This window comes from Onychostoma macrolepis, chromosome 11 (assembly GCF_012432095.1).
Source record: "Onychostoma macrolepis isolate SWU-2019 chromosome 11, ASM1243209v1, whole genome shotgun sequence".
Taxonomy (NCBI): Eukaryota; Metazoa; Chordata; class Actinopteri; order Cypriniformes; family Cyprinidae; genus Onychostoma; species Onychostoma macrolepis.
The window spans coordinates 8,610,546-8,626,473 of record NC_081165.1 but is presented as its reverse complement, the minus strand read 5'-3'; the positions used below and the strand labels follow the sequence as shown (position 1 = coordinate 8,626,473).

General features: G+C 35.8%; 1 protein-coding gene across 3 annotated transcripts; it reads right to left on the bottom strand.

The window, feature by feature from the left end:
- Positions 1–6,310: 6,310 nt before the first annotated feature.
- On the bottom strand, positions 6,311–15,713 carry LOC131548975 (taste receptor type 1 member 3). 3 transcript variants are annotated; one of them, XM_058790622.1, is made up of 9 exons: positions 15,321–15,713; positions 15,033–15,233; positions 14,653–14,953; positions 12,643–12,999; positions 10,320–10,736; positions 10,020–10,223; positions 9,391–9,511; positions 8,846–9,216; positions 6,311–6,979 (listed from the first exon to the last, which is right to left on the bottom strand). In XM_058790622.1, the coding sequence occupies exons 2-9, from the start codon at positions 15,230–15,232 to the stop codon at positions 6,413–6,415; spliced, it is 2,538 nt and encodes an 845-aa protein (XP_058646605.1). In that variant the 5' UTR covers position 15,233; positions 15,321–15,713; the 3' UTR covers positions 6,311–6,412. The 3 variants fall into 3 exon arrangements, with proteins under 3 accessions (XP_058646605.1, XP_058646606.1, XP_058646607.1); XM_058790623.1 differs by having other exon boundaries at positions 15,033–15,713; XM_058790624.1 differs by lacking the exon at positions 10,020–10,223.
- Between the last annotated feature and the right edge of the window lie 215 nt (positions 15,714–15,928).

Here is a 15,928-nt window from a genome sequence, read left to right as displayed (position 1 = left end):
ACCAGGAAATTTTAGAGCACTTCATGCTTCCTTCTGTTGACAAGCTTTATGGAGATGCTGATTTCATTTTCCAGCAGGACTTGGCACCTGCCCACACTGCCAAAGGTAACAAAAGCTGGTTCAATGACCATAGTGTTACTGTGCTTGATTGGCCAGCAAACTCCCCTGACCTGAACCCCATAGAGAATCTATGGGGTATTGTGAAGAGGAAGATGAGAGACACCAGACCCAACAATGTAGAAGAGCTGAAGGCCACTATCAGAGCAACCTGGGCTCTCATAACACCTGAGCAGTGCCACAGACTGATCGACTCCATGCCACGCCGCATTGCTGCAGTAATTCAGGCAAAAGGAGCCCCAACTAAGTATTGAGTGCTGTACATGCTCATACTTTTCATTTTCATACTTTTCAGTTGGCCAATATTTCTAAAAATCCTTTCTTTGTATTGGTCTTAAGTAATATTCTAATATTTTGAGATACTGATTTTTGACTTTCATGAGCTGTAAGCTCTAATCATCAAAATTAAAAGAAATAAACATTTGAAATATATCAGTCTGTGTGTAATGAATGAATATAATATTCAAGTTTCACTTTTTGAATGGAATTAGTGAAATAAATAAACTTTTTGATGATACTCTAATTATATGACCACCACCTGTATTTGTAAAATTATGATCCAAACATGCTTAAACTGTTTTTTTACCTCATTCTTTGTCATTATGCATGTGAATATATTTTTAAACATTTTGAATAATTAATATTTTTAAATGTTTAAGCTCACCAAGGCTGCATTTATTTGCTCAAAAATACAGTAAAACAGTTATTACAACATTGCAATGTTATTACAATGTTATTACAATTTCAAATAACAGTTTTCTTTTTTAATATATTTTAAAATTTAATTTATTCCTGTGATGAAAGCTGAATTTTCTGCATCATTACTCCAGTCTTCAGTTTCACATGATGCTTCAGAAATCATAATATACTGATTTGATGCTCAATTATTACTGCTCACTGATAATGAATAAAATGACAATAAAGGCCTGTTCACACCAAGAATAAATTATGAACTTATATTAATATGTTTTAATTTAATTAAAACAGTGAAGTCCACACCACAACTATAAGGAAAAACAATACAGAGAAATAATAGCAAGCAGCTGTAAAGTATAATACCACACAGTTTAAACAGTATATAAGTATATTTTAGCATTAAAGTAATGAGAAAATGTCCTTAATTGTCACAAAAAGGCTAAAAAATCAAAATGGTTCTAAAAGGAACCTTCAATTTCTTTAAGCAAAAAATGAACAAATATTTAATAAATATTTTAATAATAATTACTGGCAACATTTTACTATAAGGTTCCATTTGTTAACATGTTAACTACATTAGTTAACGTAACCTAACAATGAAAAATACTTCTAAAGCATTTATTAATCTTAGTTAATGTTGATTCCAACATTTGCTACATTATTAAAATCAAAAGTTATATTTATTAATGTTATTTAATGGACCTGAGCTATGAACAGCTGTACTATTTTTATTAGCTAATAAAGATTAATAAAAACTGTAGGAATGTATTGCTTATTGTTAACGTTAGTTTTTGCATTAAATATAATTAACAAATGAAACCTTCTTGTAAAGTGTTACCTATATATCCTTTTTTTTCAGTTAAATTATGATCCAAACATGCTTGAACTGTGTTTTACCTCATTCTTTGACATTATGCATGTAAATGTATTTTCCAAACGCAATGCATACAAGACAAATTATGCATAATCATATAAACACATGCTGCTGTACTTCTTGGAATCGTATCACAACTAGACACTTAAACAATGGCAGCTCATAAACTATCAAGTAAGTCAGTGCAAATATTTTGTACGGAATAAAAGTGCTTATTTACTAGATTAACAGATATGAGCATTAGTGATGAACAGCCATGCAACATGACACACAGGTGCAGATGGATCACCTAGCAACAGCAGCCTTCCTTCTCGCCACACAGTCGCCCGTGACTGTTACCACCATCTAGTGGCACTTATAGTGATGTGATTGATAGTGAATTTATGGCATATTCACAGCTAAACAAATGTTAAACCTGTTCCTTTAGAACTCATTAAACCGTTCAATGTATTTTTCTCCAACCAACAGTAAGTCCCTCATATTTCTGATGAGATCATGCAAATAAATCTAAAAACAAAGCATGCATGTATGGTGACAGTCAGATGAACACGATTCTATGGCTTTTTCAAATATGATTTACGTGGCTTTGTCATGTTTTTAAAACTGTGCACTTTACATTAGCACTTTGGTATGAGTGGGAGAAATGTGATTGCACGGTATCTATGCGTGTAAAATGTGTCCTCCACATTTTAATGTGATTATGTTTACTCTAATTATGAGCATAACCACATTACCATAATCACAGTGTTCTGTTCAATTGCTGTACTGCCTAAAAATCACATTAGGGTGCATGTAATGTTTTATCAGTCCTATTAGCTCAGATTTGAAATCAGAATTGGGTGCAGAGGCAAAAACTCAACTCACATTCAAAAACAAACAAAGCTCCTGATTGGTCAGGTCAACACAAGATCTCAGGTTGCCTAACAACACAATCAGAATCGGGGGAGGGCCTCTGGGAACACATTTTGTGGACAGAGAGAGACCTAATAAAGGTATAAAGAAAGTACAGTGCGTTATCAGTCATAAGATCTGACGGCAAAGAATGCAGCCTTCAGGAACAAACCACAAGGAAGTCACCAACAACTGCACCCTCATAGTATGCAACTTTCAGTTGTAAAATATTAGACATAAACTATTAAAATACAAAATTAAACTTTTAAAAACCCTGGAGTCTAGAGTCTCATGGTGTTTACAAGGTAAACTGCACTATTACTATTCACACGTAGGGGAAGCAAATACTCAGAACCCCCTAGTAACGGCATAGCAACCACCATTCAAAAATTAAACCAAACCAAAACACAAAACCAAAACAAAACAAAACAAAACAAAACAAAACAAAACAAAACAAAACAAAACAAAACAAAACAAAACAAAACAAAACAAAACAAAACAAAAAAACAAAACAAAACAAAACAAAACAAAACAAAACCTAGCTGTAGTGTGTTTGGTAGAATAACACGTGCAGATATGAAGAACCTATGGAAAAAAAAAAGAGAAAAAGATAATTTAAACTTTTTAAACTTTTGTGACTTTATATCTCACAATTTTATTTGCAATTGGGAGTTTATACCATGCAATTCTGAGAAAAAAAGTCAGAATTGTGAGATTAAAAATCCACCTTCTTTAATTTTGTATTCAGTGGTGGAAATGGGTTTCGACAAAAACCAAATGCAGCCAGACATGGATGAAAAGTGTTTGATAAGAACAGCGTCTGAGTGACCAAACAGGATGTGTTTTTGAGGGCTGGAGAGTGTACTGTCAAAATCAACAGGATATGGGCCAGTTTGGGTGCTGAAGATAACAGTGAATGAACATGTCTGGTGTGTTTGTGTGTAACCTTTTATATATCGATAGAAGTGCACGTAATTTGAGAGCAATAAGTCAATAAGACAATAATAAATTCGCTGTCAGCAAAAAATAATCACATATGAACATACAAAACAAACATGAACAAATAAGAACAGTTTGGTATAATTAATATTTATAAATGTTCATGCGCAACAGGGCTGCATTTATTTGGTCAAAAAAATACAGTAAAAACAGTAATATTGTGAAATATTATTCCAATTTAAAATAACTGTTTTCTTTTTGAATATATTTTAAAATGTAATTAATTCCTGTGATGAAAAGCTGAATTTTCAGCATCATTACTCCAGTCTTGTCTCATGATCCTTCAGAAATCATTCTAATATGATATATTGATGAATTATAGAGAGTTCAATGAAAAACATTTATTTGAAATAGAAATCCTATGTAACACTCTAAATTCATTTACTGTCACTTTTGATCAATTTAATGGGTCCTTGCAGAATAAAATTATTAATTTCTTTTTCAGTAATCAGTAATAGTGATGTTTGCATTTGCATGGATTCATTAATAATAAATAACATTCCAGTTTTTAAACTAAAAAACAAAAACGCAGAAAGACAGAGAGGAAGGAACCTAATGCATCATGGGAAGAAAAACAGCAGAGGAAGGATGTGATAAGACGGAGTGATAGTAAATAGCTAAGTTCTAGTAGTCACTGTTTTTCTTTGTGTCAGCGTGATTTCTGATTGGCTGATTTTTTGCAGTGTGGGCGGTTCTTGTGAGTGGGTGAGAGCGAGCCGTTGCTAGTATGAGGAAATGAGCTTCGGCTGTGATAAAAAAAGGGGAGAGTGTTGCCATGGTAACCCGGTGGGCCGTGTGCACAAAACATTTTGCAGCAAATGGAGGGGGTTAAAAAGGGGTCGAGTTTCAAACCAGCTAAACTTCCATCTTGAGTTGCATCTGAAGTGTTATCTGCGTGTGTTCGCTTCCACAGAATGTGTATTCAAAGCAGCTCTTTCATCAAAAGAGACACAAATCCATCAAGGGTTAAGATTCCTTTTTTATCCAGAGACGGAGCACAGAAACAAATATGCATAGGCCTAATAAAACAATAACCAGGAATCTAAATTAGGCCTGTGTGATGGCCAATGCATCTTCTACTCTCCAGCATACTGTGCTTCTAAAATTAAAGATTACATTAAATATAAGCAATTAAAACAGGCAAATAATGATTAAAAATAAGTAATTAAAATGCTGCATTATTTTTTATTTATTTTTATTAAATTATGTATCAGACAGGCTATTCTTTGATTCTGATTGGTCAATGGCATTCCGTTTAAATTAAGTAGCCTACTTAAAATGGTACTTATATTTGTGTCTTTACCATCTCATGTAGAAATGGTTGTATTTAAGCAATAAATCATGTCTGTGCTGCATTGTGGATATTTTCAGGATTATAAACTTTGACTAAACTTTGGATCATAAAATTATGACCTCAAGTGCCTTATTGCTGAAATCATGCACAGTTGGTCTAAATATAGTAACTGAGATACATAGTCTCCAAAACAGATTTGCTAAAGCGATCTGATGTCTGATAAAAAAAAAAAAAAGTTAAAAAACACAATATCTCTAAATTGCTGTTTTGCCAAACGCTTATTGCGGTGACTCTGAAGCAGAACTGTCCTTCATAGAAACTAAGAAAGAATAAAGAAAACAAAGAACTGTGGTACTGAAACAAATGAACTGATATTTGATATTAGCCTACATGAGAAGGCATCATGGGAGTTCTAGTATGACTGAGTTGCTAAAATGGCTAAATACTGCCCTCTTCTGTTTGTTGTCAGGAAATATTTAAAAAATCAGATTCTGTCATTTACTCACCCTGCCAAGGCAACTTATCTCATTTTCATTGAGTTTAAACTGATGCTCTTTGAGTTGTCATACTTTTAGCACATTGATTAATCTTGCTCAATGAATCTGGCTCTGCCCTGATAAAAGCAGAAAGATTCAATTTTCTCTGAGAAAGACAGTCGGCGCACTTTTTGTAGATCTGTCTCATCTGATAATAATTCACATATTTACAATATTACCTGAAATCCATAACCTCATGCAAACAGGGAAATCCGATTCTTTTCCACCTACATCCTGAGTAAATTAACTGCAAATGTAAATTTTTGGTGAACAGGCTATCCTTTAATGAATACAAAACTGGGCTAACAACAGACAGAAGTTTTTGAATTATGAATAATATACAAAACACAAGTAACAAACAACAAACTACACAGTCACCAAGTCTTATAATTTGTAAAAAAAAAAAAAAAAAAAACACTTTACAGTAACTTATCTAGTAAACTTGGCAAAACTCCATAAACAGGATAATGTATTGGTTTTAATAGAAACTGTAATGGTCCCTCTGGGTCTCTACTGGCCCTCTGTTGGTGACTTGTTAAAACCATTTAAATCTTAATGGAAAAAGTCCCAAAAACACATCATTCTTTAATAGTTTTAATGGTTAATAGTTGATGGTTTGTAATGTTCATAATGGTATTTGTAGTGGAAACCATTAGAATTTATGTGATGGTTTCTGTTGTTGTTTTTTTCAGCAGGGATGGTCTAAAAATTAGAGTACACACAAAATATTTAACATGAAGTATCATAATGGATAATGGAGTCATAATGGATAATGGTTTGTAATAATTCATATAAGAAAACACAATATAACAATACAATGGTTGACTAATATAATAATTTTAATATTTAGCTATTTCTTTTATTAACATGTGACATTTTTGTATTATTATGAAATATTATATATATATATATATATATATATATATATATATGCAATTAGAGATTTATTTTGAATAACTTAATTTAAAAAATATATATTATTAAATGATAATTTAGCAGTTGTTTCTAGCTTTCTTCAGGTGGTGTTGGTGGGACCCCTTCTAAAAATGTACGGAAGTGATCATCTGTGTTAAGTTCTGGGTGTTTGACTAAGAGTTGGCATTTAGGGAAAAAATAGGTCGCTACCAACCCCATATTACTAAGTAAACTGACTCCTACTTGAGCAATAGACTTTTCTTTATCATTTAGACTTGTGTAGATGGGGATGAACATTACCCATATTACACAGTAACTCAAGGTGGATATGGTGATGTCTCTGGCCAGGTTGTACTGTCCAGGCGGCTTGAGAGCCATGAACGTGGCCATGAATGAGACCAGTGCCAGCACAACATTGAAACCAAGCATCAAGCCGAAGTTTAACATAGGCTCCACTGGACAACGCAGAAAGGTTTTCACGTAGGTCACCTCCAAACTAGCGACGTATTGGGTCAGAGAGGGAGCCTCTTGGGCGTACCAACCGCACAGTCCCGCCTGGAGCCCGCAACATCCCAGAATCACAAACAAGCTTCCCCGTCCTCGTATGTTATCCAGGTGATCAGAAGACTTTTCAGGGAATTCTGTGATGCACACGATCTGGTAAGTAAAAAACGACAGCGTATATAATTATTTAATTAAAAATGATGAAGTTTAGTTTTTATGAAAAATCTCACGCTTTCTTGTTTAAATTCAGTGGTTAAGTTTGGTTTTATTTCAGGACTCAGATTTTACTTTGACCTTCAAGTGGTGACAGTACCACAGCTGTAAGTAAAATTGAAGCACACTGAAATTGTATCGATATTTAAAAAGTATCTTCTTAAATTATTTGGTTACACTTTATTTTGAGGTCTCTTTGTTGTAGTGTAGCCTAATTATATAAGTCCTGAATAATATTAATTAACAACATATAGCCTACTTACTGTACTGAGCTCTGCACATGACATGCAGAAAAAATAACATATATCATGAAGAGTTTGTTCCCACGGTATGTTTATACGTGGCTATGACTTATCAATTCGTTCCCTGGTTTTAGTGAAATCAAAATGAGAGAACAAATTAGTAAATCGTGGCCAGGATTTCCCAATGAGGGAGCAAATAAGGAAATCTAAAATAAAGGTTCTTTATTGGCATTAATGGTTCCACAAAGAACCTTTACCATCCATGAAAACTTTTCATTCCACAAAAGGTTCTTTACAGCGGAAAAAGGTTGTTTAGATTATTCAAATATCCCTCACACTATGAAAAAACGGTTCTTTTAAGAACTGTTCACTGGTTCTTCTATGGAATCGCTGTGAAAACCCCCTTTTGGAACCTTTATTTTAATAGTGTAGGAAAACTATACATATATATTACATTATTTGGCTGTTGTTTTTGTTGTAATGGAATAACCCTAATTGACCGTAAGCAAAGAGCTTGATTGACAGGCAATCTGACAAATCATAATACCGAATCCGCCATCTTGCCCAACGAACAAATCAGACTGAAGAGTAAATTAACTTCGGTGGACTTAAACTTGAAAAATTGTGTGTATTGACATCTTTTCACGGTTTAAATAAAATACCTTCTGATGTTCATTCATGTTTATTTCATGCTTTAAGTAAATATGAAAAGACGATATGTTCATGTGCCGCTTGAACTTAGGCAATACAGCGATCTATCACGACACATAAAAAAGCCACAAAATGGGATTTACTATTTGAATTTCTTTAAAAAAGGCAACATTTTAAAGGTGAGACCCTGTTTCAAACCAGAAGTAACTTGCTCTGTCTTGCATTTTGGCACGTTGTCAGTTTCCTCTTTGCACCGTGATGTATTTTTTACTGCGTGAGAACATGGTGTGTAGTGTGAGAGAGGCAAAATAAGAACAATAATACAATAATAACTTCACAAAGACCCGCCCCCTTAGTTACTGTTGCTACGTCTGACAAGCCACGCTACTCTCACACTACACATCATGTTCTCACGCAGTGAAAAACACATCACAGAGCGAAGAGGAAACTGACAACACGCCGACAGAGAAGATTACTTCTGGGATGAAACAAGGTCTCAGCTTTAAAATTTTGTCTTTTTTAAGAAATTCAAACAATACCGTTTTGTGGCTCTTTAATGTGTCGTGACAGATCGCTGTAATGCCTCAAGCAGCACGTGAACCGATCGTCTTTTCATATTTACTTAAAGCACAAAATAAACATGAATGAACATCAGAAATTATTTTATTTCAACCACGGAAAGACATCAATACACACAATTTTTCAAGTTTAAGTCCACCAAAGTTAATCTACTATCCTATCTCTTTTGTTTATCAGACAAAATGGCAGATTCAGCGTTATGATCGGTCAGATCTCCTGTCAATCAAACTCCTTGCGAAGGGTCAATTACACTTTGTCTTTATAATGATGGATTGTAAAAAAAAAAAAAAACTGCATTTAATGTGCATTGATGTTTAGTTGTTTTTAGGATCACCTGAAGGGAAATGGTAAGAATGACTGAGAGGACCACGGTGGGAAAAAAGGCGTTCAGTGGCTCCTGCAGACGGCACACGACGTCTCCTGGCTGACCCAGGAACAGCACCAGGCTTATACATTCTCCTGCTAGGCTCAGTAGCATAAGGCCAGTCAGGGGTCCACCTGCAGTTTTCACCAGTGGAGTTCCTCTGTGCCTGAAGAATAGAGCTCCTACCCAAACATGTGACACTAGCACCAAAATTCCTCCCAGAATGAGTCCGATTGACTCATAGTTGCTCCAGTCCAGGTAAGTATAGATGGGATAGACACAGCTTGTGCTTCGTAGGGTGGACCACTGGCCAGCAGGACATGATTTACACTGGATGTCATCTTTCAATCAAAAGAGGAGGGAGATAAAGGTTAGTCGACATCAAACCAAAAAGCTCTTAAATGCATACATTTCTATTCCCTACATTGCCACAGGCACGTTGCATAAAGCAATTATGGTCAGAGACAATATTTGTTTAGAATGACTTGAAAACCTAGGTTGGTGTAGTAGCAGACCTGAGCTGTTCAGGAACGTTCCCTCTTTGCAGTCAATGCAGTCGAAACAGCAAGAGTGGAAACCTTTAACTCTGCGCACCTGTCCTATCCCACAGTCTGAGGAGCAAGTGGACATTGGCACCTGTTACAAAGACCATTTGTCAAGAGGTGCTTGCTCTTGGATGCACCAGTCACAAGTTTAGACACATCTGTTTATTCTCTATTATTAGTATTTTACTTATTTTAACTCATTTTAAGCCATTTTAGTTCATGCAAAAATGAAAATTCTGTCATCATTTAGTCATCTTCACATTGTTCCAAACCTGTATGAGTTTCTATCTTTTGTTGTGTACAAAAGAAGATATTTTGAAGAATGTGGGAAACCAAACAGTTAATGGTAGCCCTTGACTTCCATAGTACAAAAAATACTATGGCTACCATCAACTACTTTGTTAAAATCTTATTTTGTGTTCAGCAGGAGGATTTCATGCAGGTTTGAAATGGCATGAGGGTGAGTAAATGATGTCAGAATTTGAACTATCCCTTTAGAGGCTTATTATGATCATCATGATCAGCTGGTAGTAAAACAAGGTATTCAAATTAAAATACAAGCATTTCAAGTGCAAATAGTGTTAATATTCCATTCATACCTTTCCATTTTTTGTGTGCCATGTTATGTTGTTTTTATTAATTGTGAGGTTCTGATAAAAGTATCCAATTACGTCGAAGCGCACCTTGGTGTCATTAAAGTTCCATTGCAAAACATCGTAGCCAAAGCTTGGATTACCCTCTTTATCAAACTTAAAATTGACCCCCTCAAGATCTAAAGAAACTTTTTGGAGACTCCGTAAGAGCTGTAGAAAGGATCATATATTGTTCTATTAGTACACTCTTAACCTTCTAGGATAAAACAAGCAGATTTACAGAAATAATAGCTTGCGTGTGGTTACCTGCCATGGATAAACATTGTTAGTCTTGGGATTCAGAGTGCAGTGGGTGGCATTGCATCCAAGCAAGTCATGCAGCGCATGTGCCACACAGTAGACGGCAGTATACACACTGAAAGCTGACCGCTGCACGAGTTTTATCTCTACCATGCTCACGTTGGCTTGGCTTAGGTGGCTGCATCTTGTGCAAGGGTTGTCCAGAGGAGAGATTTCTGTATCTGGCTCCTGGGGGATTTGCATCTCTTCCATTTTGGTGAAGAGCTCACGGATGTAAGGAGTGAAGAGGTCAAGAGGTCTGGTGATGTCTGCGAACGCCAGCACTGTTCCTATTGAATTGATCCCAGGTAGGGTGGATACAACATCGTTCAGAGCCCATGCTGTGCTTGCCACCCAAACGCCTGTCATGTTTCGTTTGATTACCTGATCAGATAGTGATAAAAAAAGCATTTAGAATCACCAAAACTTGTAGACTTATCATGAATTTAAGGCAGTGAATGAAAAACAGAGGAACATTAATTATAGATTAATATTTTTCCCTTATCATGTCAGTTAAAATTTTTGATCCTTAAATTTTGCATTCCACTGTGCTGCTTTTCAATTGACCTATCAGTAAGCCCCTCCCCTCGAATGCAGATGAGCCAATGGCAGTTGAGTATCAGTTGCACAGGGACCAGAACTCGGACATCTTTAGGTTTCAGCGCCATAGAGAAACATTGGAAGTCCCAATGTTTTCATCGGTTTGATGGTGTTTATGCTACAAAAATGGAAAAACGATGTGCCTAGGGTACTTGTAACACTGACTACAGGTATCCTGAGATGATGGGCAATCAAATGAATTTTATTCCATTTCCTAAACCCAACCAAAACAGAGCAAAATGTCTATGCATTCAACCCCAATCCCACTGAAGACGAAAATGTTCATTTTCTGGTTGTCATACTCTCATTAAGTTACAATTTTCATCTCAACCAGAACATTACTGTCATGTACGTCAGCAAGGTATCTCTGGCTAAATCTCTCCATATTAAAGTGATTAAACGTAAACTAATTTAATTTTACTCTGCGGTACATGAACAGTGTTGATCCTGGATGTTGTCAATGCGATCGTGACGACCGCAACACGAGGCTTCTCTCGTTTGCATTGTGATCTGTATTTTTACATATTTATTTTAAAATCTTTTCTATATCCCTCTATGGCATATTTAAAGGGATAGTTCACCCAAAAATGAAAATTCTGTCATTAATGACTCACCCTCATGTCGTTCCAAACCCGTAAGACCTTCGTTCATCTTTGGACCACAAATTAAGATATTTTTGATGAATTCTGAGAGATCTCTTACCCTCCATAGACAGCAAGGATATTACCAAGGTCAATGCACAGAAACGTAACAAGGGGATCGTTAAAATAATCCATTTGACGTCAGTGGTTCAACTGTAATTTTACTATTACTAGAATACTACTAGAATAATTTTTTGTGTGCAAAGAAAACAAAAATAAAGACTTCATTTAACAATTTGTCTCCGTGTCACACTAGCGTCACTTTGGAGAGTATCACATATGTAAACAACGTATTCAACGTATGTATGCAGATACACTGTTTACATTCAGATCAAAGTGTAAACAACGTAAACATATGTTGTTTATGTATGTGATACTCACCAAAATGGCGTTATATGGTGACGCATATGTGGTTGTTATTTTTGTTTTCTTTGCGCACAAAAAGTCTTTTCATTGCTTTGTAAAATTACGATTGAACCACTGATGTCACATGGATTATTTTAACGATGTCCTTGCTACGTTTCTGAGCCTTGATCATGATGCTTGCTGTCTATTGGAGGGTCAGAAATCTCTTGGATTTCATTAAAAATATCTTACTTTCTGTTCCGAAGATGAATAAAGATGAACAAATCATTTGGCATAAGTGCAAACAAAATTCGTAGTGCAAAATGTCAATTTTAATGTACGTGCCTTTGTTTATGGTTGTAGATTAGGCAAGCAATTGGTCTTATGTTTTTCTTGAAAGTTGTGATGATGGTCTCAGATTGGGTAGAGTTTGGGCAAACTTTGTACCTCTTTGTGAAGGGAATGAAATAACAAAGCCTTCATTAAATTGACCAGCAGTTGTTATTGGGTGTCATGTTAATGTATTTGGGAATTCATCAATTTTGGAACAAGGCACTTTTGCAGCGTCCAAATGAATGCTCTTTTTCATTTGGTCAACGGTTTACAGTTTTGAGTCTACAGCATAATTTCATAGTATTGCAGACTATTACTTCAAAAGATAAAATAATTTGATCATAGTATGACCCATAAAGTTGCATTCAAACCTCTATGAAGAAGTCTCTGGCCGGCTTGGGGAGAGAGAAGACCACCACCACTCCCACTTTGGCGTCCACAATACGATTGAGAATCTCTTTTACGGCTTGCTCAGGATCACTGTATACAGGAATCAAACCCTGATATGCCACACAGATGGACTCCTCATTGGCCATACTAGAGAACTGCTGCTGACCCTTCTGCCCATATTCATCATCACTACCTACTACTGAAACCCAGTTCCAGCCAAACTCTTTCAGAAGCTGCACCATGGCCGCTACCTGCCAGCGATCACTAGGGACTGTGCGCATGAAGGACGGGAAGGTCTCTTTGTCGCTGAACATGTCGCTGGTGGCACCATAGCTAATCTAAAAATGTGCAATTAGACACAAATTCAAAAACAGGAAGAACATTGTAGATTAAAGGCTGGAATACACTACATGATTCCCCCCCACCCCGATTTTCTGCCGATTTACAGTCTGGAGAAGTTGACGCTAGTTGCTGAAAGATTTGAGCTGACAGATTTCATAGAAAATCGCGTAGTGTATGATGCACTGTAAAAACTGATAAGTTGACTTAACTTAAAAAAATTTAGGAAACTCGTTGTAAGTAAATTATAATGAAAAAAAATAATTTAAGTGAATTGTCTAGTTCCCTTAACTTTAAAAAAAAAAAAAAAATTTTTTTTTTTTACCGTATTGTCCCGAATATAAGACGATGTTTTTTTTTCTTGGAAATACATCTGAAAAAACGCGGTCGTCTTATATTCGGGGTCTAGACTTTGACATGTCAATAATACACCCACAACAATAGGTGGCGCCAAAAACGCATAAAACGAGTGTGCCATGAAATATGTAATGTAATGTGTGTTGTAAAGTCGTGACTGTCATGTTAGCCTGATGGGACCAAACTTCCTCTGTAAGTGATTTTAAAATATAAGACTATACCCACATTTGAAGACTACAATAAGATTTCACTTCTACTGATAATAACATTTTGGTAGGCTACTATGAGATGGATAGCCTAAATGTTATATAATTCAGATGGGCTACCTGTCATTTCAATGATATATCAAAAAAGTGTATATTTTTCAATGTCATTGTTGGTACATTTTACCAGTATTTACCATACTTTCAAAACAAAAATTAAAATAGGAAAAATATGCAATTTGAAAATAATTTAAGAAAAAAATGTGTTTTACAGAGAGAAAAACAAACAAACAAAAAAACAAGATTTGATTTTCAAAAAGCCTTTTTCCAAAAGGTACATCTGGAAAAAGGGGGGTCGTCTTATAATCAGGGTCGTCTTATATTCGGGACAATACGGTACTTAATAATTTTAAGGGAACGGGTTTCCTAATTTTTTTTAAGTTAAGTCAACTTATCACTTTTACAGTGTGGTCACACACTCTGATTTTTTTTTTGCCTTAAGACTTTGATTCCATCAAACATGTGATATTTTGTGCTGATTTTAGAACACACTGTTTTCATTTGTCACGTGAAACAAGGTGCTGGTTTCTGCATGTTGCCCAGTATTTTAAGATCTGTTCAGTTTTTAAAAGTTGTGTAGTGTATTCCAGCCTTAATAGTCCATGCACACCGAGACCGAAATTTTCGAATGCGTTTTTTCATTTTTTTTTTGTATGCGTCATCCTTTCCTATTGAAATGCTTGCTACGGATGTGAAAACGCAGAAAATTGAACTTGATCTGAATTTTTTTATGACGGACGAACGTTTCAGAGGCAGTGTGTAAACGTGATTGACATAATGTGAGGTCGTATTTTTTTTTTAACGTGTGAAAATTTCGGACGAGAATTTCGGAGTCAGTGTGCAAAGACCTTAAGTGTGATATTTCTAGTTAAGAGACCAATCAGTCATATTATTGCATATATTTTCTAAAAGAATTTAAGTAAAATAGTAAAACAAACATTCATTTAAAAATATTTTACTTACAATTTCAACACTATATTAGGGAAAAGTATGTTGCATCCTTGAAATCTAACACTTTCGATGGCAACTCACCAGTGGCATCAAGAAAAACCCGATCAGCTTGCCAATAACTGGGACCAACTCTGAGCTGTTTGGTCCTATGATAGCTATAACACGAGGCTTGTAGTCGGTGTAGTTACAGGTGACATCCAGTTCTTCTGTCGATTCCTTTGTGAGAAGCTGGAGGACGGGCCTCATGACAACAGCTGGTTGCATGCAGGAGTCGTAACTCTCAAATCCCAGCGTGATTCCAGGGAGAAGATTCTCTTTCGCGTTGATCTCGTCCAAAGAGAACTTCATCGCCAATGCGAGGGACAAACCATATGTGCTAATGCTGCCAAAAATAGAAGGATAAAAAGTGATTTTAGAAACAAAGCATTTTCAGATTTTGTAGACTTCCTTCAAGATTTTACCTGTTGCACTCAAGATCATCAGGCTTCACCCGTTTGCTCAGTTCACTGGTCAGTTCGTTAATGGGGAAAAGTCCTCCTATCAGAATATCTCCAGGCGATTTAAAAAGATTAGTTGAGATGTTTCTGAACCACGATGGCTTCGCACTCAATCCAGACCCTAGAATGCCACAGAGCACCAGAAGTGTCCACTCCTTAGCCATCCTGGAGAGCGAACAATCCAGAAAGCGTGAAGAAGCACATCACTATATCATGGAAATTAATAAATGAAAGTGAAATAGCTGGACTGACCTCAGTGGAAGTATTGCTTAGGCTCTTCTTGTTTTGATGTGTTGCAATTGCCTTAGTGGCGGGTGATTATGATGGTTTGACGGTCAACCGACAACACGTAAATGAGAGAAACGCCCCACCCCATGCTTTGTAGCTTTCATGTGCTTTACATGTAAATTAAGGGTCTACATCAAGTTTCATTCCGGCTTCACATGGAAATGTTCTGGTCTCTCCTCAACGTTCAAGCACGCTGAGTAAAGCTCTCGTTCAGTGTGTCGTTGCTATTTTGTTAGCGTTGGTCTTTTCCACTATTAGTGCAAAGCTGTTTTCCAGCAAAGGTCAGAGTAGTTTTTATGCACTGGTTATAAAGTTATTCGGTAACACTTTATTTTAAGGTGTCCATAATACAGAGTAATTACCTAATTAAGTACTTAGTAGTAGCCGTTGTACTTACATGAAACAAAATGTACTTACCATGTAACTAAGTTACAGCCTGTACTTACAGTTTGTAATTATGTAGATGTAATAGGCAGCTACTGTTACACATATGTAACAAACCGAGTCTGTTACACAGCTACTTATGTAACCAAAAGATTGTTACATACAGTATGTGTTGCAGACTTCATACA